This window comes from Zalophus californianus, chromosome 1, assembly GCF_009762305.2.
Source record: "Zalophus californianus isolate mZalCal1 chromosome 1, mZalCal1.pri.v2, whole genome shotgun sequence".
Taxonomy (NCBI): Eukaryota; Metazoa; Chordata; class Mammalia; order Carnivora; family Otariidae; genus Zalophus; species Zalophus californianus.
Window position 1 is genome coordinate 65,333,612 of NC_045595.1, and position 24,752 is coordinate 65,358,363.

The 24,752-nt window shown below is 40.6% G+C and overlaps 1 protein-coding gene across 1 annotated transcript in view; it reads left to right on the forward strand.

Annotated features, from left to right (window-relative positions):
- The window catches only part of STAC (SH3 and cysteine rich domain), a 159,208-nt gene that overhangs the window by 106,920 nt on the left and 27,536 nt on the right, over window positions 1-24,752 (forward strand). Inside the window, exons 6-8 of the mRNA XM_027585755.1 lie at window positions 6,984-7,062; window positions 17,614-17,678; window positions 19,723-19,811. Of these exons, the coding sequence (XP_027441556.1) occupies window positions 6,984-7,062; window positions 17,614-17,678; window positions 19,723-19,811 (233 nt within the window). The remainder of the gene's footprint in view (window positions 1-6,983; window positions 7,063-17,613; window positions 17,679-19,722; window positions 19,812-24,752) is intronic.

Genomic DNA, 24,752 nt, shown 5'->3' on the forward strand with positions numbered 1-24,752 from the left:
CCTATTCTATGGGTTGCCTCTTTGTTTTGTTGACTGTTTTCTTTGCTGTGTAGAAGCTTTTTATCTTGATGAAGTCCCAAAAGTTCATTTTTGCTTTTGTTTCACTAGCTTTTGGAGAAGTACCTTGAAAGAAGTTGCTGTGGCCAATGTCCAAGAGGTTACTACCAGTGTTCTCCTCTAGGGTTTTGATGGATTCTTGAATTGAGGCCTTTCATCCATTTGGAGTTTATCTTTGTGTATGGTGTTAGAGAATGGTCAAGTTTCATTCTTCTGCATGTGGCTGTCTAATTTTCCCAGCAACATTTATTGAAGAAACTGTCTTTTTTCCATTGCATATTTTTTCCTGCTTTGTCGAAGATTATTTGACCATAGAGTTGAGGGTCCATATCTGGGCTCTCTATTATGTTCCACTGGTCTATATGTCGTTTTTGTTCCAGTACCGTGCTGTCTTGGTGATCACTGCTTTGTAATATAGCTTGAAATCGGGCAATATGATGCACCCAGTTTTGTTTTTCTTTTTCAACATTTCCTTGGCGATTCAGGGTCTTTTCTAATTCCATACAAATTTTAGGATTGTTTGTTCCAGCATTTTGAAAAATGTCATTGGAACTTTGATCAGGATGGCATTGAAGGTGTAGATTGCTCTGGGTAGCATAGACATTTTAACAATGTTTATTCTTCCGATCCATGAGCATGGAATATTTTTCCATCTTTTTGTGTCTTCTTCAATTTCTTTCATGAGTGTTCTGTAGTTCCTAGAGTATAGATCCTTTACCTCTTTGGTTAGGTTTATTCCAAGGTATCTTATGGTTTTTGATGCTATAGTAGATGGAATCGTTTCTCTAATTTCTCTATCTACAGTTGCATTGTTAGTGTGTAAGAAAGCAACTGATCTCTGTGCATTGATTTTGTATCCTGCCACATTACTGAATTGCTGTATAAGTTCTAGTAATATGGGGGTGGAGTCTTTTGGGTTTTCCACATAAAGTATCATGTCATCTGTGAAAGGAGAGAATTTGACTTCTTCTTTGCCAATTTGAATACCTTTTATTTCTTTTTGTTGTCTGATTGCTGTTCCTAGAACTTCTGGTACTATGTTGAACAGTAGTGGAGAGAGTGGGCATCCTTGACATGTTCCTGATCTTAAGGGAAATGCTCTCAGCTTTTCGCCATTGAGAATGATATTCACTGTGGGTTTTTCATAGATGGATTTTATGAACTTGAGGAATGTTCCCTCTATCCCTATACTCTGAAGAGTTTTAATCAGGAAAGGCTGCTGTATTTTGTCAAATGCTTTTTCTGCATCAATTGAGAGGACCATATGGTTCTTCTCTCTCCTCTTATTAATGTGTTCTATTATACTGATTGATTGGTGAATGTTGAACCACCCTTGCATCCTGGGGATAAAGCCCACTTGGTTGTGGAGGATGATCCTTTTAATGTATTGTTGGATCCTATTAGCTAGGATTTTGTTGAGGATTTTGGAATCCATATTCATCAGGGATATTGGTCTGAAATTCTCCTTTTTGATGGGGTCTTTGCCTGGTTTGGGGATTAAGGTAATGCTGGCCTCATAGAATGAGTCTGGAAGCTTTCCTTCTGTTTCTATTTTTTGAAAGAGCTTCAGGAGAATAGGTATTATTTCTTCTTTGAATGTTTGGTAGAACTCCCCAGAGAATCCATCAGGCCCTGGACTCTTGCTTTTTGGGAGGTTTTGGATCACTGCTTCAATCTCGTTACTGGTTATTGGGCTATTCAGGTTGTCACTTTCTTACTGTTTCAGTCTTGGGAGTTTATAGGTTTCCAGGAAGGCATCCATTTCATCCAGGTTGCTCAGTTTATTGGCATATAGTTGTTGATAATCATTTCTAATAATTGTTTCTATTTCCTTGGTGTTAGTCATGATCTCTCCCCTTTCGTTCATAATTTTATTAATTTGGTTCCTTTCTCTTTTCTTTCAAATAAGTCTGGCCAGTGGTTTATCTATCTTATCAATTCTTTCAAAGAACTAGCTTCTAGTTTCATTGATCTGATCTACTGTGTTTCTGGTTTCTAATTCATTTATCTCTGCTCTAATCTTAATTATTTCTCTTCTAATGTGTGGCTTAGGCATCGTTTGTTGCTTTTTCTCTAGTTCTTTAAGGTGTAGACTTAGTTGGTGAATTCGGGATTTTTCTATTTTTTTGAGTGAGGCTTGGATGGCTATGTATTTCCCCCTTAGGACCGCCTTTGCGGTATCCCATAGATTTTGGACCAATGTGTTTTTGTTCTCATTGGTTTCCATGAATTGTTTAAGTTCTTCTCTGATTTCCTGGTTGACCCAAACATTCTTGAGCAGAGTGGTCTTTAGCTTCCAAGTGTTTGAATTTCTTCCAAATTTTTTCTTGTGATTGAGTTCCAGTTTTAAAGCATTATGGTCTGAGAATATGCAGGGAATAATCTCAGTCTTTTGGTATCAGTTGAGACCTGATTTGTGACCCAGTATGTGGTCTATTCTGGAGAAAGTTCCATGTGCGCTCGAGAAGAATGAGTATTCTGTTGTTTTAGGGTGGAATGTTCTGTATATATCTATGAGGTCCATCTGGTCCAGTGTGTCATTCAAAGCTCTTGTTTCTTTGTTGATTTTCTGTTTAGATAATCTGTCTATTGCTGAGAGTGGAGTATTGAGGTCTCCTACAATTAACGTATTGTTATCAATACGTTTCTTTATTTTGGTTAACAGTTGGCTTATGTAGATGGCTGCTCCCATGTTAGGGGTGTAGGTATTTACAATTGTTAGATCTTCTTGTTGGATAGACCCTTTAAGAATGATATAGGGTCCTTCTGTGTCTAGTTAGAGACAATGTTTAGTTTAAAATCTAATTTGTCTGATATAAGAATTGCTACCCCAGCTTTCTTTTGAGGTCAGTTGGCATGGAAGATGGATCTCCATCCCTTCACTTTCAGTCTGGATGTATCTTTAGGTTCAAAATGAGTCTCTTGTAGACAGCATATGGATGGGTCCTGTCTTTTTATCCTATCTGCAGCCCTGTGCCTTTTTATGGGAGCATTTAGGCCATTCACGTTGAGAGTGATTATTGAAAGATATTAATTTATTCTCATCATGTTGCCTGTGAAGACCTTGTTTATATAGATTGTCCCTGTAAATTTCTGTTGTATATCACTCTTGGGGTCTTTCTACTTTTATAGAACCCCCCTTAATATTTCTTGCAGGGCCTTCTTAGTGGCCACATATTCTTTCATTTTCTGCCGGTCTTGGAAGCTCTGCATCTTTCTATCCATTCTAAATGACAGCCTTGCTGGATAAATTATTCTTGGCTGCATGTTCTTCTCATTTAGTACCCTGAATATGCCTTGCCAGGCTTTTCTGGCTTGCCAGGTCTGTGTGGATAGGTCTAACGTTATTCTGATATTCCTCCCTCTGTATGTAAGGAATCTCTTCCCCCAACTGCCCTTAAGATGGTTTCCTTGTTCTAAGAGTTTTACTGCGAGTTTTACTATTACATGCTGGGGTGTTGGCCTGTTTTCCTTGATCTTGGGAGGAGTCCTCTCTGCCTCTAGGACACGAACGTTTGTTTCATTCCCCAGATTAGGAAAGTTCTCAGCTACGATTTGCTCAAATATATCTTCTAGTCCTCTCTCTCTCTCCACCCCCTCAGGAATTCCAATAATTCTCACATTGGAACGTTTCATGGTGTCAGTTATTTCTCTGATTCTATTTTCATGGATTCTGAGTTGTTTTTCCCTGGCCTCCTCTTTTCCCTTTTTATCTATTAATTGGTCTTCTAGGTCACTAATTTGTTCTTCTGCCTCGTTTACCCTAGCTGTGTTAGATTATCTAGATTAGATTGGATCTCACTGATAGCATTTTTAAGTTCTGCCAATTCAGCTTTCATTTCTGCCCTTAGAGATTCTATGTTGCCATTATCGATTTCTCCATTCTAGCTATTGTCTTCACAATTGCTAGCCTGAATTCCATCTCCGACATCTTGGTTATATCTGAATCCATTTGTAAATCTGCAGCATAAGTCATGATCTCTGAGTCTTTTCTATTTTGGGGGTTCCTACTCCTAGTCATTCTGTTGAGGGGTGGTTGAGGGAATGTATAGAGTCCAAATTATTGACCACAACCCAAGCAAGATGCACCTGTTTTCTAGGGACATTAGGGTTGCTGGCCTCTTGTTTTCCCAGGCTGTCTTCTGGGGTAGGGGCCTGCTGGGCTGTTACTCAGGCAACCCTGTTTGGGCAGAGTTGCCCTGCCCCCGGTGGTGGGGGATGGGCTCAGTGGAAACCAGTTTTGGGGGGCTTTTGTTCTCTGGCAGCTTTCTGCATCTCTTCTGAGAGTCAGAGCAGAAGAGACTGTTCCCAACCCTCTGCCTCAGAGCAGAGAGATTGCAGTCTGTTCTTCAGTGAGCTCTCCAGGCCACACTATCTCCATTTCTGTCTGTGCTGCTATAAACTGCAGCATCCTGAGTTGTGCGCCCCTCAGCTGCACTGCCAGTCCTCGCCTCCAGGTCGGAGCACGTCTCTGCCCTTTGTGCTTCTAAAACCGCCAGCCACCCCCAGTTCCCACATGCAGCCCCGCTGCTCTGGGTTTCCATTTGGGGGGCTGCCCTAAAGTCCTTTCCCTGCTGCTACCGGTCTGCGAGTCTGTGCCTGGTCCCCAGCGTGGGAGGTTATTGCTCACCGGCAGTGTCGGATCCCCATGGCCAGGCTCCCTCCCACTGCCGTTTATCCTCCAATATCTGCCCACGGAATCACGGCTCTCTGCTTCATACCTCAAAACCAACCGCCTGTGAGATTATGTTTGCAGAGATCCAGATCTGTCTTCTTACATCTCAGGCTGATTTTGTAGGTGTTCAGAGTGGTCTGGTAGGTATCCAGCTCAATTCCAGGGACTGGTTGGAATAGGGTTCCCTACTCCTCTGCCATCTTTTCCCCAAAAAACATAAATTCTACATTTTAGATAAAACAGACAAATTACCCAAAAATCACAGACTATCAAAAATCACTCAAGAAGAAACAAATAACTTGGATAGCCCTATATTGTTAAAGAATTTAATTTGTAGTTAAAAACTCTCCCACAGGGCCACCTGGGTGGCTCAGTTGGTTACGTGTCTGCCTTCGGGTCAAGTCATGATCCCAGGGTCCTAATAATAGCAACTTTTATTCAGAAATAGTGAGCTTCAAAAGAGCAGGGTATAAGTGACTTAGAGATCCTGTGACATTTTTTTTCTTCTTTCTGATGTGTCATAAACGTAAGAATGGCTGGGGAAAAGCTTAAAGCCAGATTATAACAAAAATCAGCCTCTAGAGGGTGGTGCTAAAGTGCTCTAGGGCTGACTGAGAGGACTGGGAAGGCAAACTTGCTTCCCTGAAATAAGATGTAAACAAATTGTTTTCAAAATGCGACCCTCTTCTGAGGCCCCATAAATTCCTCTTCCAAAGAGGTGGGAGCCACACAGATGAAAGCCGGGGCATCTGGTCCTTTGATAGAGTCAATCAGTGGTGTGCTGATAAATGTTTAACCACCATCTGGGGCCAGACCCTGATCTGCAGCATTTGCCAATTTCCATGGCATAAATACTCCCACCCAGGCCTGTTTCACGCTCCTAATGTGATGGCCCTGAAGGCTCTCACCAGCCCATTTGAACCTCTCCAGCACACCCCCGGATGAAGCTCAGGTGCACAAGCCCTGGAGGCAACCCTAGGGGTTCATACCCCAGCTCTGGCACTTAGTAGCTGTGGACCTTGAGAAGGGCTACTGATTCCTCCCTGAGCTCCACATTCCCATCTGAAAAGTAGGTCTGTCACAGGATTACTGTGAAGAATAAATGGATATCAATTGTACATAAAACAGCACATGATAAATGATCAGTAACCATTAGCCATTTAGAGTGATGTTGTTATTTCTGTAAACAAAATGGAAGAATGGCTATGGCTTCTCATATTAAAAGAAAAGAAAAAACAGAGTAAGTATTACATAAATAATTTTGCAGCAAGGGAAACAGCATTTAACTCATACCTAGGTAATGCATCCCTCAATTGTTCTCTATAATTAATACAAATCTTCCTCAACTTATAATGGGGTTACATCCTGATAAACTCATCATAAGTTGAAAATATCCTATGTCCAAAACGCATTCACTACAGCTAACCTCCCGAACATCATAGCTTAGCCTGGCCTAACTTAAACATGCTCAGAACAACTGCATTCACCTACACTTGGGCACAGTCATCTAGCAAGAAGCCTATTTGATAATAAAGTGTTGATTCTCTCATGTAATTGATTGAAACTGTGCTGAAAGTGACAAACAACGGCTGTGTGGGCACAGAAGGGTTGTCAGTGTACTGTTTGTCCACCCTCATCATCGGGTGGCTGACCTGGAGCCCTGGATGCTGCTCAGCATCCCCAGAGAGGATCGTCCCGCATAACTCCAGCCCAGGAAAAGATCCAAATTCAAAACTCAGTGTACAGTTTCTACTGAATGCGTTCAGTGTTCTGGGGAATTCTACTGAATTCAGTAGAAACAATGCGTACTGTAAAGTCAAAAAATCATAAGTCGAACCATCGTGGGGACTGTCTATATTTAAAATTCACCTATAAAAGAGCTCTAGTGTTAGAGAGAATTTGACATGACAGGGTATGGGCAGGAATTCTGATTTCTCTCTATTGTGTCTTCCTGGGAAGAAGCCTGACTATGACTGGTGCATCTAGGCATTCATTCGACACTCACTGAGTGCCTATCATGTGCCCCCTGCCCCCCGAGCCTACAGACACACCGGAAGGGAGCTACAGCACCCACGAGGGAACACACAGCCTCTCTGAAGTTAACCAGACAAACCAGAGATCAGTGATTGGATTCCTCAGACAGTGTCAGGCAAATTCTACCTTGATTCCTCTATGGACATTGAATTTCTCTGCTCAGTTGGCCCACTGAAAGGATTTTGCTCATTCCGTGTTGTTCCCTCTTTTCTCTAAGACTTCAGATCTCGTGGAGGTTCCTGAAGAACCTGATGGGCCAGGAGGTGGGTATGACCCACGGAAACGCAGCAACAGTGGTGAGTGAGTGAGCGGGGGTGGGGGGAAGGCATCCCCCCAGCAGGGATGTGAAGGGCACTGCTCATCCTGGGCCACGGCCAGGGAAACTTGACTTCCAGTTCTCTTCTTTCTCTGCCAGCTCTGGAATTCAGTCTGAGCAAGTGTTCAGTATTCTGGAGGGAAACTGGGCATAATTCCTGGTGATTTGACTGCAACTTTCCCTGAGTTCTCATCCCTTATGGACTTAGCTACATTGGGGTCTAGGAGTCACTTCTGGACCTTTTTGTTAATACATTATTTCCCCCACTGAGCTACATTAGATTAGCAAATCATTCTGGAAAGAAGCCACTCCCTGCTACAGCTGAAGTACCTCAGGCCAGGTGGGTGGTGTGGTTGCCAGGTGAGTACGGGCCTCACACGTGGCTCTTCCCCAGCACAGATAACTAAGAGTCAAAAACTGATCTGTATGATCTAGCCAAATATTCTGTATTAATGTTATTTCATTTTCTCATAGCTTAGGCCCTTGTTAACAATCATTTCTAGAATTTTTATTGAATGCTAACTACATACTGTTGCTTGCTAACGTTAAGAAAGAAAAACCTCTTAAACCAGAGTTTAAAGAAACAACCAGCCCCTTATGGAGGAATCTTGCCGAGCCTCTCTGATGTCAGCAACTACTTAATCTCCACTCATTTATGCAAAAGGTATTTATGAAGTATTTACTATGACCGGCAAAATACATGAGTCACCAGGCTGTCCTCAGGTCTCTCATAACCTAGCCAAGTTGCGGGTTCTGATTTGCGTTGTTAACCTGGACTGAATGTGTTCTCCTGGCAGAAGTTATCCCTGCATGGGAAGCATGGGGATGTGCTGCCTTGGGTAGATTTTTCACTTGGCTAGTCGCCTCTGCCCTTTCGAGACTGGAAGCAGAAGGTCTGCTTTCAGTACCCCAGAGCTGCTTTCTCAGCAACTGTCTTATGAGGTATCTCTTCCATTTCTTAGCTCTAGGAGTTCATTTATGTCTCTTCTCTAGTTAGGACGGTGTCTCTGTGATTCCCACATGAGAATCCTCTGTGATTCTCCTTCCTAAATAAGCATCAATGTTCATCAGGGCCCCCTTGCCAAGCCCACTCACATCTGCTAGAGTGCACTGCTAGGCTAAAGATTCTTTGGCATCATATAGAGAAAACTGCACTTTCAGATCAATGCAAACATTCACTGAGCACTTAGCAGTGTCATTAGAGAGACAAATTAGAGTGCCGGTCACCAGGGGAACCTCACAGCAGGGCAGTAATGCTGCAGGGCCACCCAGCCCAAGTCTGTCTAACACCACAGATACGGCAACTGAATTTGGCGAGAATTCTTCAGCTTCTGAGCACAAACTCACCAGACACGGGTATTAAGCCAGACCTTCATGTTAACACTTCAAGTCTGGTCAGCTGCTCTGTCCTCTGTGTCTGACTTCTGCCTGCATCATTCCCTGACATGTCTCACCAAATTGCTGATGGTCTGCTCATCACTAACTGCATGGATATATTTGGTCCTCAGCCCCTCCTTGCTCTGGAGGCTGACCACTGGACTTCACTCAGTGGTCATGTGGCCTCAAAGCAATGACCTGGTCTCTCTGCCCCAATCTCCTCATCTCTGAAATGAAGATAGTGATAATACCGAATCCATAAGGTCCTATGATCATTAAATGAAATAGTGAATGTAAATACTATCCATACATTGATGAATCTGAAACTTCAGTCCCCTCTGCTGCCTCCAGATGCCTACCGCCCACTGGACATGACCATCTGAATGCGGAGCAGGCATCGTGAAGTTAACACACCCAAACTGGACTCTTGATTCACTCACCCACCCACCCACCCCAACCGGCTCTTCCCCGTTTGTCCCTGCTCAGTAAATAGGAACTCCGTTCTGCTAGTCAATCTTACTCCAGGTCAGAACTTTTGGCATCAGACTTCACTCCCCACTTCTTCTCACATCTTGTAGCCAATCTGTCAGTAAATCTTACTTTCTGCTCTTCAAAATCATTCCCAGAGTGTGCCCACCAATTACCTCTCTGCCTCAGGCATCCCAACCAGCGTATTGGTGCTCTTGCTCACCCCTTCCTAAGTAGTTAAGGTCTCTGTTTGCCCTGGAGATTTCTTTACTCAGAAAGTGGTCTTCGGTAAGTTTTTATGTGAAGGAGTTATATTTGAGAATCATCAAGTGAAGCATGTTGGCTTGTAATAAACTCATCATGAGGTCATCAAGTGTCAAAGGCGCAACCTAGAGCCTCCCCACTCTCAAGTGTGCCCCATGGACCAGCAGCCTGGACATCACTAGAGAGGCTGATAGAAATGCAGAACCTCAGGCCTTTCCAGAACTGCAGAATCATAATTTGAATATTAATCTTATTAAAGTTCAAGAAGCAGGATGAGAAGTCCTCTAGTCCAACTCCCTCCCCTCCAATACACACAACACCCATACATACACACACAAACACATACTGTGTGGATAAGGAAACTGAGGCAAGATGTAATACACTCAAAGACACAAAGTTGAATATTTGCCATTTCTTTTAGGTTAAGAGGCATTTTTAGAGCCTAATTCAAAGAAATCTGTTGAAAGAACTTAGCAAGCAATAAACTTATCTCTGTAAAGCTTTGGGGATCTATTAACTATTCCTCTGATCAGCAATAGCTTTCTTTACAATGCACCCTTGGAAGCTGGAGGGATTAATTATGCAGCAGTTTGCTTCAAAACATGTTCTTCTGAATGGATTTAATCCCTTGTCTGTGCAATTTGGGAAACAACGCAGAGAAAACACCCTGCTTGTGTGTCCAGGCTCCCACTGGTCTCCCCACAGTCATGGCATGGAGGGTGCTGACTTTTCATAAGCAGCACTTGGCTTCCAGTCACAAGCTGTTCTGCATGACACATTTCATTTATGTTCTAAAAATTACACAGTGCATACAGGTGTTTCTGCCAGCCAAGTGTCATGTCAAAATCTTGAGGAAGATTTCCAAAGGCACCCTGGGAGGTTACAATTCATACTCCTTTCTTTCTTACCAAGCGTGCAGTCTCTGTTTTCTCTCTCATGAAAGATGTTGGGCAGGTCTGACTGTTTCTGGTTGTTGTTTTCAACACTATTTGTGGATGCATCAGAAATACAGAGGGGAGAGTTGCTGTCTTCACCTTTGGCCAGAAACTCCACTTGAAGCAATGTGATGAGCAAAGGGAGAAGTAAAATCTAGGCTGCCTATTTCAGCTCAAAATGCCAAATAATGACGTTATTGGCTGCCTTCAATAATTGCATTTCAGTATGACTCCTATGTGATTCTAAATTTCCTGGAAGAGAAGCAGAGGGAAGAGAACATAAGTAAGACAAATTCCTAGAAATATTCTTCAAAAAGAACTGGGTTAATCACATCCATTGGAGGATATTACAAAGCCCAATGATACCTTACTTTTCACTGAAGCAAAGAAATTTTGCCCAGAAAGGAAAAAAGCAAGCTCAGATTTGGAAAATTTATCCTTGACTTTAACATGCACTGATTTTATATCTCACATTTTGATTTGTCACCCAGAAAAGGAAGCAAATATTTTAATGCCTTCTTTGACAGATACCCTAGTATCTAGATATCTCATATCTAGAGCAGGTAAAGGTCTTTTTAAAAGCATAGAGGACTCTCTTTCCAGCTATGTGGGGGGCTGGATGTTTAGAGAAATTTTTTTCCACTTTAGCACACCTAAAATTTCTGGGAAAAAGAATTAAAAAGAAAGCTCCAGTTAATGCGTGGCTGAGCTGGCAGCAAAATAAGGCAATTCCTTAGAGTCTAGAAATGACAATAAAGCATGAATCCAGAGACATAAGCAGGTGAAGCCTATTGTTTATTCTGCACATCCTGGGGCCTCAGATTGGGGAAGAATAAGCTCCTTATATGGTCAATAGGGAGCAAGACCTGGTGAGCAGGCAGAGTAATAGGTTCGATGAGAGGCCCTTTGGGAAAATGCTGATACCCCAAAAGGCACCCTTAGTAGCACTAGGAAAAAAGAATGCCCTGCAGAGGAATTTAGTAAAGAAAAATGCTATATCGTGGGGAAGTAAAGAAAGAAATGGAATAAGAGCAGGAAGGAAGAAAAAGAGAAAACAAAGGAGGGAAGAAACTCTTCTTACTTTGGTTTAGGGCCTGAATTCATACTACCTCCATGGACAAAGTAAAATAATTTAAAATTTTAGTTGAATTTATTTAAAGTGGCCCGGTTGGATAAATGCACAGACATTTGGCAGAAGTAATACAAATGGCCTCTGGAGGAAGATAATTTAAACCTAGACCTCAGAAGTTTCCACAAATGAACTTCCAAAGGACATGAGCTAAAAATTGAAATACACCAAATACATGAGAAAATGAGCTACCATGTGTAAGAGTTAGCCAAAACCACCTTTTTTATGATCAGACTTCAGAGACTATATATGTTGGAATTATCAAATAAAGAAATATCTTACTAGGGATGCCTGGGTGGCTGTCAATTAAGCATCTGCCTTCAGCTCAGGTCATGATCCCAGGGTCCTGGGACTGAGTCCCACATCAGGCTCCCTGCTCAGCAGGGAGTTTCCTTCTCCCTCTCCCTCTGCCCTCTGCTTGTGCTCTCTCTCTCTCTCTCTCTCTGTCAAAGAAATAAACAAAATCTTAAAAAAAGGAAATATCTAACTATATAGTTATATAGATTTAAAGATATAAAAAAATGGACTAGAATATACAACAAAAGAGTAAGACACTATCAAAGTTGAACAGGCAAATTTTAAGAAAACCAAACAGAACTTTTAGAAATTAAAAAAAGAAGAAGAAATTTGCTTGTTGGATTTAATAGCGTATTAGATATAGCTGAAGAGAGAATTAGTGGCGTGGAATACACAGGCAAAGAAATTTCTTACTGTAGAGCCAGGGAGACAAACCAGTAGAATTCATGACTTGAAAGAGACACAGAAGATGAGCAGGAAAGTCCAACATGCATCTAATTGACACTTAAAAGGTACATAATGAGAGAATGGGAGAGAGACAATATTCAAGAAGATAGTAGCTAATATGTTTCAAAATTTATTAAAGACACCATTCCTCAAATTCAGAAATTTATACCTAGACCCATCTTAGCAAAACTCCAGAATTACAAATGTTAAATGCAGACTGAAAGACAGATTACCTGCAGAGGAATGAAAACTAGACAGACAACTCTTTCTTGTAAGTGACAATAGAACCAAGTAACAGTAGAACAATATCTTCAGTAATCCAAAAGAAAAGTAACTCTTAAGATAGAACTGTAAATGGAGCAAAAGTAAAACTCTTTCAAAGATATATATTCAGACCAACACTGTGTCTACAGTGCAGTGAAGAAAGATCCACTCAAGAAATTTCAAAATGATGTAGTTCAGAGAAGAAAATGTGACCTCAGAGGAAGGACTGAGGAGCAAGGAATGAAGCATGAAGAAAGAACCAAGTGAACATTGGCTACATAAAAACATAACGATGTTAGCAAAAAGTTGTTAATAAAACACTAACTGAAATACTGGGTATTTAAGTAAGAAATGGGCATTCAAAGATTTTCATATTAACTGGAAGGAAATTAAAGATATTCTTTCACTTTAGATTTTGTTAAGTTAAATATACCTCATAAAATTTTTAGACTAACCACTAGAAGATTAAAAAATAGCCTTTAGCCATATAACCTAAAAGGAAGAAAGGGGAGAGGGCACAGAAGTAGAAGAAAAAGCATAGAAAATTTGAGACAAATAGAAAATACAAAATAAAATGCTAGAAGAGAATCCCAATTTATCAGTAATCAAAATTAATGTAAATTAACTAAGCCCTAGATAAAAGAGCTTTACACGCTGGATTGTTTAAATGACTATTTATAACAATCTAAAACATGAGGATATAAAAAGTTTAAAAGTAAAAAAAATACATATATTTTAAAAGACAAAAGAAAGATTGTATAGCTGTATTAATGTATGAAAAAATGGGCATTAAAATCAGAAAAGCATTACTAGAGGAAAAAAAAGCATCATTACATGATCATATCCACTTCATCAGAAGATATAAATTCTAAACTTGTGTCTACTTATATAGCCCTAAAGTGACAGGAACTCAAGGAGCAATTGACAGAAGCATTGGGGAAATTGACAGTCCCCTTCATAGTGAGAGGTTTTAACATGACTCTCAAGTCATTGAAGATTCAGTATTTAGAGAATCTGAGGACACATTTGACAATCCTAGTCTAATTGACTTAAAAAGGGCACTGCATCTAACAAATGGAGAATTCACATTCTTTTTAAGGACACGGAACAATTATAAAAATTGATCACCTGCTAGACCATAAAGAAAGCTTCATAAATTTCCACAGAATTAATATTATAGAGAACACGCCTTTCTGACTATAATGCAAATAAGATAGAAACCAATCACCAAAAGTTATAGGAGAACCCATCATTTTGAAAATTAAAACATACATTCAAAAAGCTCATGTGTCAAAAAAGAATTTATGATAAAAATTGGAATATACTTAAAATAAGTCATAATGAAAACACTACAGATCAAAATTTGTGGGATATAGCTAAATTGAGACTAGAATATTTTGCTTTAAAAGTATTCTATGGGCACCTGGGTGGCTCAGTCAGTTGAGCATCTGACTTTGGCTCAGGTCGTGATCCTGGGGTCCTGGGATCAAGCCCCACATCAGGCTTCCCACTGAGCCAGGAGTCTGTTTCTCCCTCTCCCCCTGCCCCTCCCCCTGCTCATGTGCTCACTCTCTCTCAAATAAACAAATAAAATCTTTAAAAAATAAATAAAAGTATTATATTAAAAAATAAAAAGCCCAAAAAGTAATAACCTAAGCATCATATTTGAGAAGTCAAAAAAGAGAAATAGAATAAGCCCCCAAAAAGCAGTAGGAAGGCAATAAAAAGGTCATGATCTCAGGGTACTGAGATTAAGCCCCACGTCAAGCTCCCCACTCAGTGCAGAGTCTGCTTGAAGATTCCCTCACCCTCTGCCCTCCCCCACTCACATGAGTGTCTCTCTCTCTCTCATAAATAATCTTTAATAAAAGAAATAAAGAAAACTCAAAATCACTAAGAATTTTTTTTTTTTTTTGAGAGAGAGAGAGAGAGCATGAGCTAGGAGAGAATCTTTTTTTTTAAGTTTTTTTTTAAGATTTTATTTATTTATTTGACAGAGAGAAACACAGCAAGAGAGGGAACACAGTAGGGGGAGTGAGAGTGGGAGAAGCAAGCTTCCCCCTGAACAGGGAGCCTGATGTGGGGCTTGATTCCAGGACCCCAGGATCATGACCTGAACCGAAAACAGACGCTTAACCACTGAGCCACCCAGGCACCCCGGGAGAGAAAGAGAATCTTAAGCAGACTCCACACCCAGAGCAGAACCCAACAAGGGGCTCAGTCTCATGACGCTGAGATCATGACCTGGACTGAATTCAAGCGTTGGGTTGCTTAAGCAACTGAGCCACCCAGACATCCCTACAATCACTAACAATGTTTTTAAGAATAAAAGAAATGAAGCAAAAGGCAATAATGAAAAGGGATGACTATGACAGAGATTGAAAGGAAAATAAAAGAATCTCATGACCAATTTCATGCCAATAAATTTTAAAACTTTTTTGAATGGACACATACCAAGAAAAAGATCGATGACCAAAATCTGACTCAGGAAGAAATAGAAAACCTGAGAACTTAAATTTGCTTCTAGTCATAATAGAAAATGAATCAATATTTTAAATTTTGCACAGCAAAAATACCAGGCCCAGACAACTTTTAAAAAGTAAACTCAACCAAATATTTAAGGAATGGAAAATTCCCAGATTATGTAAGCTTTTTCAGGAAAATGAAAAAGTTGCAGGGAAAAACGGCTGCTATATTCTTTAACTTAGTTTATGAGGCTAGTCTAATACTGACCTCAAAACCAATTGAAGGCAGCTTGAGAAAGGAAAATCACTGGCTAGTCTCCATCTTGAACATGGATGCAGAAATCTGAAACAGAATCTTAGTAAACTGAATCCAATAATTTTTTTAAAGATTTTATTTGAGAGAGAGAGAGCACGAGCTGGGGGATGGGCAGAGGGAGAAGCAGATGCCACGCTGAGGGGGGAGCCCAATGCGGGGCTCAATCCTGGAACTCTGGGATCATGACCTGAGCCAAAGGCAGACACCTAACCTACTGAGCCACCCAGGCGCCCCCAATAATTATTTTTTAAAAGTAATGCATAATTACCAAGTTAGATTTATTCCAGGGATGCAAATTTGTGTTTGTATTAGATAAGCAAGTAACATAACTTGTACATTATTAGCTTGAAGAAGAAAAACCAGATAGCCGTCTCATTAGAAAACGAAGTGGTGGACATGGTCTTCACAGGACTACAAAGTGAAAAAGAATATGAAAAAGGAAAGAAGAAAGTCCTTTGGGGATGTGGCAGAAACTAAAGATTCATTTGCTTCCAAAACATTAGAAAATATGTCTGCATAATGGATATATTCTCTGAGTACTTGTCCTGAGTGAAATCAGCAACCTAATAATTTTTAATAAAACAAATTTAAAGCACCAAACAGAAAGAGTATATGATATATTTGTAGTAAAATAGTTACCTTTCTTTACTCTTTTTCCCTCAAATCAAAGTCTTAGAAATAGCCCATAGGAATGGGCTTTTAAATCTTTTTTTTTTCCACAGTGGTCTACTTTCAGTCATATAGTTAAAAATACATTTGGAGTCACTTCAAATAATTTTCAGCATAGTTCACAAAACTGGTACATATTTTGAACCAGATGGCTAATGGATATTCAATAAAAAGCTTAAAATGTGAAATTGCAAAATTGTAAAATCAGTTCAAACTGATATGTAGCCTATGAAGTCTCCCTTTTTAACTCCAATCAAGAATTTTCTAGGAACATTTTCTATGTTTTTCCTGCAGATATTCAATATTCTTTTAGAAGTATCCAGTTTTATATACTTGTGCGATCAAATATTTACACCAAGCTCTTAGGGAATCACATAATCCCAAAGAAGAGTATCATTGGCCTCCACTCAGTTCAAATTAGTAAGGTGAGTAGCCAGATACTGAGGCAGACAGGGCCCATAGGATCATTTTCCACTTACCTACAAACCAGAGTTCCTCCAATGACTGCATATTTATGCCTAGGCTTCCAAGGAATCATGGAATTTCATGCACAGGCTCTGGAACTATAAACTGTGGAGAATAGATGTTTACTGAGCATCAGTACGTTTACAGAGGCTCTTGTTCTGAAGCATGTTTTCTGCATCACAGTTATTGAGTTCATTTTAAGGACAGTGGAGATGTCAATGCAGTAACTGAAATAGGTTACAGACTTTTCTGTGGTGCGTTTCTCCTCCTTTACTGCTATTTCCTTATAATCTGAAGGGAGATCAAAGGGAAGAAGAAAGCAGCAATGTGTTCTTTTTAAATGTCAAGTCATCTAACTGGTAGGTTAGACACCAAAACTCTATTGTACAAACTTGGAAACACTTGCCACATTTCTGTTTGAGGCAGATACACGTGGTGAGAATAAGGCTGTCACGTTGGTCACTGGGGTGAATGTGGCCAACTGAACTAGCTAAGGCAGAGCCCCCCAGTACCCATCAGGGATCTCCCCCAGCTGTGCATGTGGACAGTGAAAACTCCTGCCCATTTGGGGAAGCTTTGTTCTTTATTAAAGACCACAGAGTGGCTGCTTAAATGCAAAAGGAAGAGAATTACGTATTTCAAAACAAACTAAATGAGAAACCACTATTTGTTTTCTATTGTGAATAATAGTCCCAATGCATTGACAATAAGTGATCCAGAAAATATTTTGAAGTTTAAAACTAAAGCTTTAGGGGCGTCTGGGTGACTCAGTCCATTCCATTTGGACACAGGTAATGATATCAGGGTGGTGAGATCAGCCCCACATGGGGCTCTGCACTCAGCACTCAGTGCGGAGTCGGCTTGAGATTGTCTTTCCCTCTTCCTCTGCCCTTTCCGCCCCCCTCTCAAATAAATAAACCTTAAAAAAAAAAAACTAAAGCTTTAATGTGCAAAATAGAATATAGATATCAAGAAACTGGAATCAAGATATTGAAAATAGATAAAAGAATCTGGTATTTAGAAAAGGTCATTCAAATACAATTAGGCCATCCCTCATTCGCTGTTCCATTAACAAATGATTTGATACGTTCAACAGATGAATAACATTGTTTCAAAGATGAATGAAATGCGCTGCCAAATAAGGCCAACTTGTGAACACAATTGCCAAGTATTCAGGAGGATGCATGCTCGCTGGAGGCGTGGACAAGGGTGTGGGCATGCAGAGGAGGTGGTGCGGAATGCCACCTGGGGGCGCAGGGGAAGCCTCACGTGGAAGATGACATGAAAGCTGTGTCACTAAGATGAGGAAAAGGCAGTGAGGAGGAAAGTAGAAGCTAGGGAACAGGGAATACATAAAGCCACATCTTCCAGGCATGATTCCAAAACATGGTGACTGGATTCATAAATAGCACCTGCTTTTTCTTGTCTCCTTCAGTATTTACTTATCCAGAAAATGGCACTGACGATTTCAGACACCAAGCGAAGAACATAAACCAACAGGTATTTATCACTGTGTTAACCTTAAAAAATTGTTTTACCGGCAAAATATAGGTTTATTCAGAAACAGCAGAAAATGTCAATGCAGGACAAGTAAGCTAAGGCAAAACCATAGGCAATCCTACCAAGCAAAGAAGGGAAAAGCTGTTTTATAGAGGAGAGGGGAAAAATGGGGGAGACTGTTATAAACAAAAAGTCCATTGAAGGAAACTAGGCGTGCTAAATATAGTGGATTTTCATTGGCTGAGCTGAGTCTGTCTTTCATTGGCTGAGCCGTTGACCTTCCCTCCTCCTGCTGGGATAGTAAAGTAGTGGCTAAAGTAGTGTCCAGAGCAAGGTCTAAACAGACTACTACGAGTAATAGGGCATAAGAGCTCCCCCTGCCCAACCTCCTGACTCCATTTGAGTGAGAATTCCCTCTATTAATTTTCACAGATGTCGCAGAAGACAGACCAGGCAGGGTCCTTAGATCACATTGTAGGTCACTACGTAAGTGGGTTATGAAATCAAGTTAGTAGGTCCTAGAACAGAATAAACTCTCACAGTGCATCAAAGGTAAGAAGGATAAGTATTGTATTGCATACTTTTTGTTACCATTGTATATGTTATATACAAATTGATATACAATGTAAGGTGTGTAAATTACATAATTACATAATCTATTATCATATTTTATAGTATGGAAGTATATATTTATTATATTTTATGCCATTTATATATAATTATACAATTATAAATACCTATCCATATCATTAGAACAAGATAGACTGGGACAGAAGTATATAACATAAGGCACTTGAGGGCGCCTGGGTGGCTCAGTTGGTTAAGCAACTGCCTTCGGCTCAGGTCATGATCCTGGAGTTCCGGGATCGAGTCCCGCATTGGGGTCCCTGCTCAGCGAGGAGCCTGCTTCTCCCTCTAACCCTCCCCCCTCGCATGTGCTCTCTCTCTCTCTCTCTCTCATTCTCAGTCTTAAAATAAATAAATAAATCTTAAAAAAAAAAACATAAGGTACTTGAGCTTTGGGTAGCAGAGTGAGTCAAAGTTGTTCACAACTTTTCTTTATGTCTTATATAGTATATGTTTATCATATTATTATGTATTTAAATAATTTAAATAAATTTAAATTATTATGTATTTAAATATTATTATGTATTTAAATATATACAATATACAATTATATATTGTATATATAATTTTACATACACATATATAACATGTTAAATAATGATATGTGTATATATTGCCTATGTTATATTGTGTATTATAAAATAGTAATATTATACAATATATTTGGTATGTTATATAATTTGTGTTTATTATATATTACAAAGTGAAAACATTTATATAGCATTGACATATATTTGGATAATAATAATGGGTAATATTTATATAACACTTATAAGACTCTTGGATAAGCTATAAATTGAGGACAACAATGGGGGGCTGTTGTGAGGTTCAAGTGTGCTAATGCGTGTAACATAATGCCTGGCACACACAGTAAGCTATCAAAAATGGTAGCTCTTATTACCATTATTGCAAGGTTTCATGGTCAGGAGATGGTGCTTCTTTGATAGAAACTAAATTGGTCTGATGTCAAAAACTATGCTTTTTTCACAACCTGCTTGAACTAATTGCCCCTGACTATACCGGAGTCTCTTTGATAGGCTAGATACCAAATTTTAGGCCAACTGATAAAAAGTCAATTTTAGGAAGTGGAAGTTGTTTACTATTCATATGTCCCTATTTCTATAGCGCGAATATTCCCATTCTTGGGGCCAAGCCTGTCACCTATCATGAACAACTGTAGCAAAGAAAAAATTTATTTGAAGAATTCATAGTTATTTCTGACAGATTTCTACATAATTGGTTGTGGTTTCTAATGAAATCAAACTTAGCTAAGAAATTGAAAATAAACCTACGGTTGAAACAAAGCCTAGAATAATAGTTAGATATTTTAACACTCATGATCCATACCCTAGAATTACATTGCATTCACTTAATTCATTTTCTGTTTTCCTCCTTCGTCTTTTATTTTATCTTCCAGGGATCTCTTTCCAAAGAACCATTACAGATGAACACCTATGTTGCCTTGTACAAATTTGTACCACAGGAGAATGAAGATTTGGAAATGAGGTAAAAAAAAATTTTTTAAGAAAAAAGAAAGAAAGACTATTTAAAGCAAGTGTTTTTCATGTCAAAAAAAGAATTCAATTAGTGCTACCTCCTAATGCTATACAGCAGTGATTCTCACAGGTGAGCGAGCATCCAGTGACCTGCCGGGCTGGTGAGCAGGCAGATTACTGGGCCCTATCCCTGCAGTTTCTGATTCTGCAGATCTGGGGGGTTAGGCTTGAGAATTTGCATTTCTAAGTGGTCAGCAGGAGGTTCTGATGCTGCTGATCAGGGACCCCACTTTAAGGAGCACACTTAGTGCATCATCAGCCAAACCGCCAATGGGTGTTTGCATGAAGCTTGAGCATCGAATGCACTTGGCATCCTGTGGGGTCTAATAGGGAATCAAAATCAATTGTCTTTAATGGCCAAATTGACAGGGATTAAAGGATCAAACTAAAACCGTTCGTTTATTCTGGCAGCTCCCCACTGCTGCCCACCCTGAGCTGTGCTTTTGTTTCAGGATCCATCCCACTTCATGGTACCTGAAACACAGGGGAGGATAAGGTGAGCTTTGGGACCCTTAAGCAATCCGAACACAGTTTAGGTTACTCCTGCTTCAGGGATAGTGAAGCTGGAGTCAGCGCTGAGTTCACATGCTACTTGTTACGTGACCTTAAGCAATGTATAAACATTTCATTGCTCTGATTTCCTTACTTATAAAATAATAACAATGACCTCTTCACCCTGAGGTATTTTTGAGGATGAAATGAGTAATGTTTATTAAGCATATAGCACAGTTCCTTGTCATCGTAAATACTCAGTAACTGATAGTTATTACAATTTTTATAATGTGGTGTTCACTGGCCTATCTCAGAGAAAATGCTTTATTCCTTTCCTCCATGCATGACCCCAAAACATAAGGGTTTGGTGTTTTTTAGCCCTGGAGCAGGAAAGAAGGGGCTGCTTTTCTAGTCAGATGTTCCCTCAGAGATCGGTTCTTTCCTCTTCTGAAGAGAACAGAGAGCTAAAGTAGCACTGAAAACTATTGAAAGGCCAGAGCATTAGGGATATAGCCTCCATTTTGAGGGGGACTCCACTTGTCTGAATATCATGGAGGCCAAGTTACCAGTTGCCAGTCACTGCCTTCACATGGCTTCTGGAAGGTGTTGTCTCTCAACCCTGAAGCTCTCTGGGCTTCTCCTCCTCAGACTGTGCCATTTCCCAGGCATGGTCCCTCTCTCGCTTGCCTGAATGTGGTTTCCCACTTCAGTGAAATCTGCCTCTCCTCTTTCACTTTACCCAAAGCCCCATACAAGGAAAGAACTACCAAAATGTCTCCAGTTAGACCCCCTTTCCCAGGTTCCATGTGCCATGAGTTCAAGCCCGGCAGCGTGGCTGCCCCTCATCCAGCAAGACTTCATAGCCGATGTGTGTACCCTGACAGAGTCTGGCTTGTACCCAAGGTCAGCTTGGTTTCAGTATTCATTTGCCATCTTCTTCCAAGTGATTCTTGGGTCTTTCCAGAGCAGAGTTTAGGGCCTGAGTCCTGGCGTCTGGGATTTGTTCAGACAAGTAGGCTCTTATAATCTGAGTTTTCTCCATCATTGAGTAAGCATCGCCATGCTGAACTCACTGGCTGGAGCTATAAACAGACCCGAACAGTCTGGCGTCAGTGCAGGAGGAGGTGACGGCGTTTACCAAGGGAAGATCTGTTTTATCGGAGATAGAACTGGCCCTAGAGGTTGGAGCCTGCCTGGGAGTCATTGCTGGGGGCTGCCTTGCCTTGAGCTGACTGTCCACAGTCAGCTCTCCGCTGAGGAAGACAAGGGTGGTATCTGTTCACATTGCAGTAAACACCGTTTGTCATGTCCTTCCTGAGACCGTCATTATAGCTAGAATTTAAACCGGAACAGCTTCCCAGTGTGTCAGTCCCACCATTTTATACCAGAAAGTTACTCTGAAGTCAGCGTATGAAAGGAACAATTCCAGAGAAATATAGGATGTGGTTATGGTACTAAGGAATGACGTCTAGCTGCCTGATGGTGGTCATAAATTTTTGTGCTGACTTTAGACAGTTGCAGGTCATTAAAGGTCAAGTTGTCTGGTCACGAATCAAACGTTTACAGTCTGCTCTGAGGCAAACAGGACTATTCATTCCCAGGAGTGAAATGCCTGTGTTACATAGACTGCAAGATTGGAGTGATAAATCATACTTTTTCCTTTTTTCTTCTTTTTTTTTTTTTTTTTGCCAAGATATTGTGTGTTCCCAATTTAAAAAGCCAGGCACCTGATTTAGAATGTGTAAAGCAATGCTTTGGGGATTTGGTATAATTCCTTGAATGAACCAGCACTTTGTGAATTATCCTTTTATCCTCATACCATAAGGTAGAAAAAAATTCCTTTTAACAAAATATCATTCTTGGGCACCTGGGTGGCTCAGTTGGTTAAGCAGCTGCCTTCGGCTCAGGTCATGATCCGGGGTCCTGGGGTGGAGCCCCACATCGGGCTCCCTGCTCAGCGGGAAGCCTGCTTCTCCCTCTCCCCCTCCCCCTGCTTGTGTTCCTGCTCTCGCTGTCCCTCTCTCTGTCAAATAAATAAATAAAATCTTTAAAAAATATATATCATTCTTATCCACCTACATTCTCACCCAGGGGATCACGCAGTATTGTCCTCAGGGCAAAGGGCACAGGCGGTGAGAGCACAAGGAATGTTTGGAGTGTAAGCTTGAGGGCAAAGAAGACCCAACTGGCAAAGCCAATAGCTATAACTCAGAGCGGCTGAATCATCTCTTCACCAAGCATCCATTAGGTATCTGCTCAGGAACAGGGAAAGCTTTTCTGCCAACAGCTAACAATCCAGACCTTTCTACTGACCTCCACAGATCTCAACTCAGAGTTCAGTTCCTCTGTGCACCCTTTCCTGATACCCCCAATCTGGGTGCAATTCCTCTGTTATCTCCTTTCATGACACCATATTTCTTTCCTTTAAAGCACTCCCCTCAACTTGTATTTATGTATTTCTGGAATTATTTGGTAAACCTCTATCTCTCTTATAAACTCCATAAGAACAAATCTGTCATTGCTAGCCTATAGATCCCTGTAGAATAAGATAGTTCTTGAAACATAGTAGATGCTTAATGAATACGTGATGAAGGATTGCACGAGTATCATGGAGATGAAATCAACTAATGCTGGGCCTGCCATGCACAATCAGTGGGCACGTCAAGTAAGTGATAATATAATGGAAATGATAAAAGGGGAAGCAAACCAAGCTCAGAGGGCTTGGCCAGGACCTCTTTCCTGGAGGAGATGGGCCTTGAGCCTACGATGAATATTATTTGTCAAGAAGAAATGATAGAAAAGTAGATCAAAGGGTTTCAGACAATTTGGAAGAAGCCCTGGTAAGCCCTTACTGAGCACTCACGATTGAGGAATGGAGGAGTAGGCCTCAGAAAGGAGCCACGAGGGCGCTGCCCCCTCAGTCTTAGGGCAGTGAGTCCTCCTCTTAGAAGTGCCATGGTCCCATCATTGGTCTCCAAGTGCTGTCTAAAGGCAGAGGCTTTCAGTGCAAAATAAATGTCCTTCATACAGTCATCCATTACCTCCCCGAATCGCTGGAGCTCTCATGGATAATGCTCCATCTGTCCAGCATGGATGGAGAGCAGAACAGAACAAGGCAGCAGGGCAGAAAAGAGCACTACTGGGGAGTCACAGAGACCTGGGTCTGCCTTCCAGCACTGACCCTTCCCAACTGCATCTATTTGAGCCAACGATGTAATTTCTTGGGGGGCTCAGTTTGCTCCTTCCTCGGGAGACCAAGTATTAAACTAGATAATGTACATAAAAGGTGGGATTTTGTGCCCAGTACAAAGCGAGGTGACCAGTGTAGTTTAGATAACTTCTTAATTTGCATCTTTTCACCATATGTTTTATTTCCAAGTCCTCTGGATCTCATCAACGCTACCCTAAGAATATAATAGTGGAAAAAACCACAGCCAAAGGCTCTCTCTGGCCTTTGAGTATATCCTGTGGGACTTCATCTAATTTGTCCAGCAAAAAGGAGACTGTGAGACCCTGTCCCTCATCTTCTGAGTCCATTTTGCAGTTGCTGACTTATAGGTATGACATTTTACCACTGACATGAAAGACATGGTGCCAATATGCACAGGATCCCTGAACTGTCACTGACCGTTTAGGGTCTGATAACAATAAAGAGCACCCCGTGCCTCCATCTGAGTGTAATGAGCTTGTATAATAGATAAACTTCTAAAATTAGTGTCTTAAACAGTTTCCACCAAAAACCCTTAACACCAAATTTTTTAAGAGCTTTGAAAATTACACTTTATGGATGGCCAGCTTAATATATGAGCCAAGCTTTGTAAAATGCTACTTGGAATACAAACTAGAGAACCCCATTATAATCAGCACTAGCACAGTTGTCATATATTCTGCCTCGTGAGTGCACATAGGATGTGTGCCCAATCATCCTCCTAGCCCAGTGGGTGAGACCCTTACATATGCACAAACACTCCCACATGCGCACAGTCAGATACACACACACATACACACACACACACACGTTCATACACCCATGCACACTCAAATACGCATTCATTCATGCACATGCACTTACACACACACATAGTTAGCAAGAGCTTGATAGCACATGCTTAGCTTTTTGCCTTCTACATTTACAATGTAACCAGTCTCATTATCCTCACTGATTTTGGATTCAGAAGTCTGCAAAACAGTCTTAGAGCCCTTGCTTATTATTCACACCAGCATGCATTTTAAAAATCATTAAGAATAGTGGCACCTGGGTGGCTCAGTGAGTTGTGCATCTGACTCTTGATTTCTTTTTTTTAATATATTTTTTTAAATTTTATTATGTTATGTTAGTCACCATACATTACATCATTAGTTTTTAATGTAGTGTTCCATGATTCATTGTGTATAACAC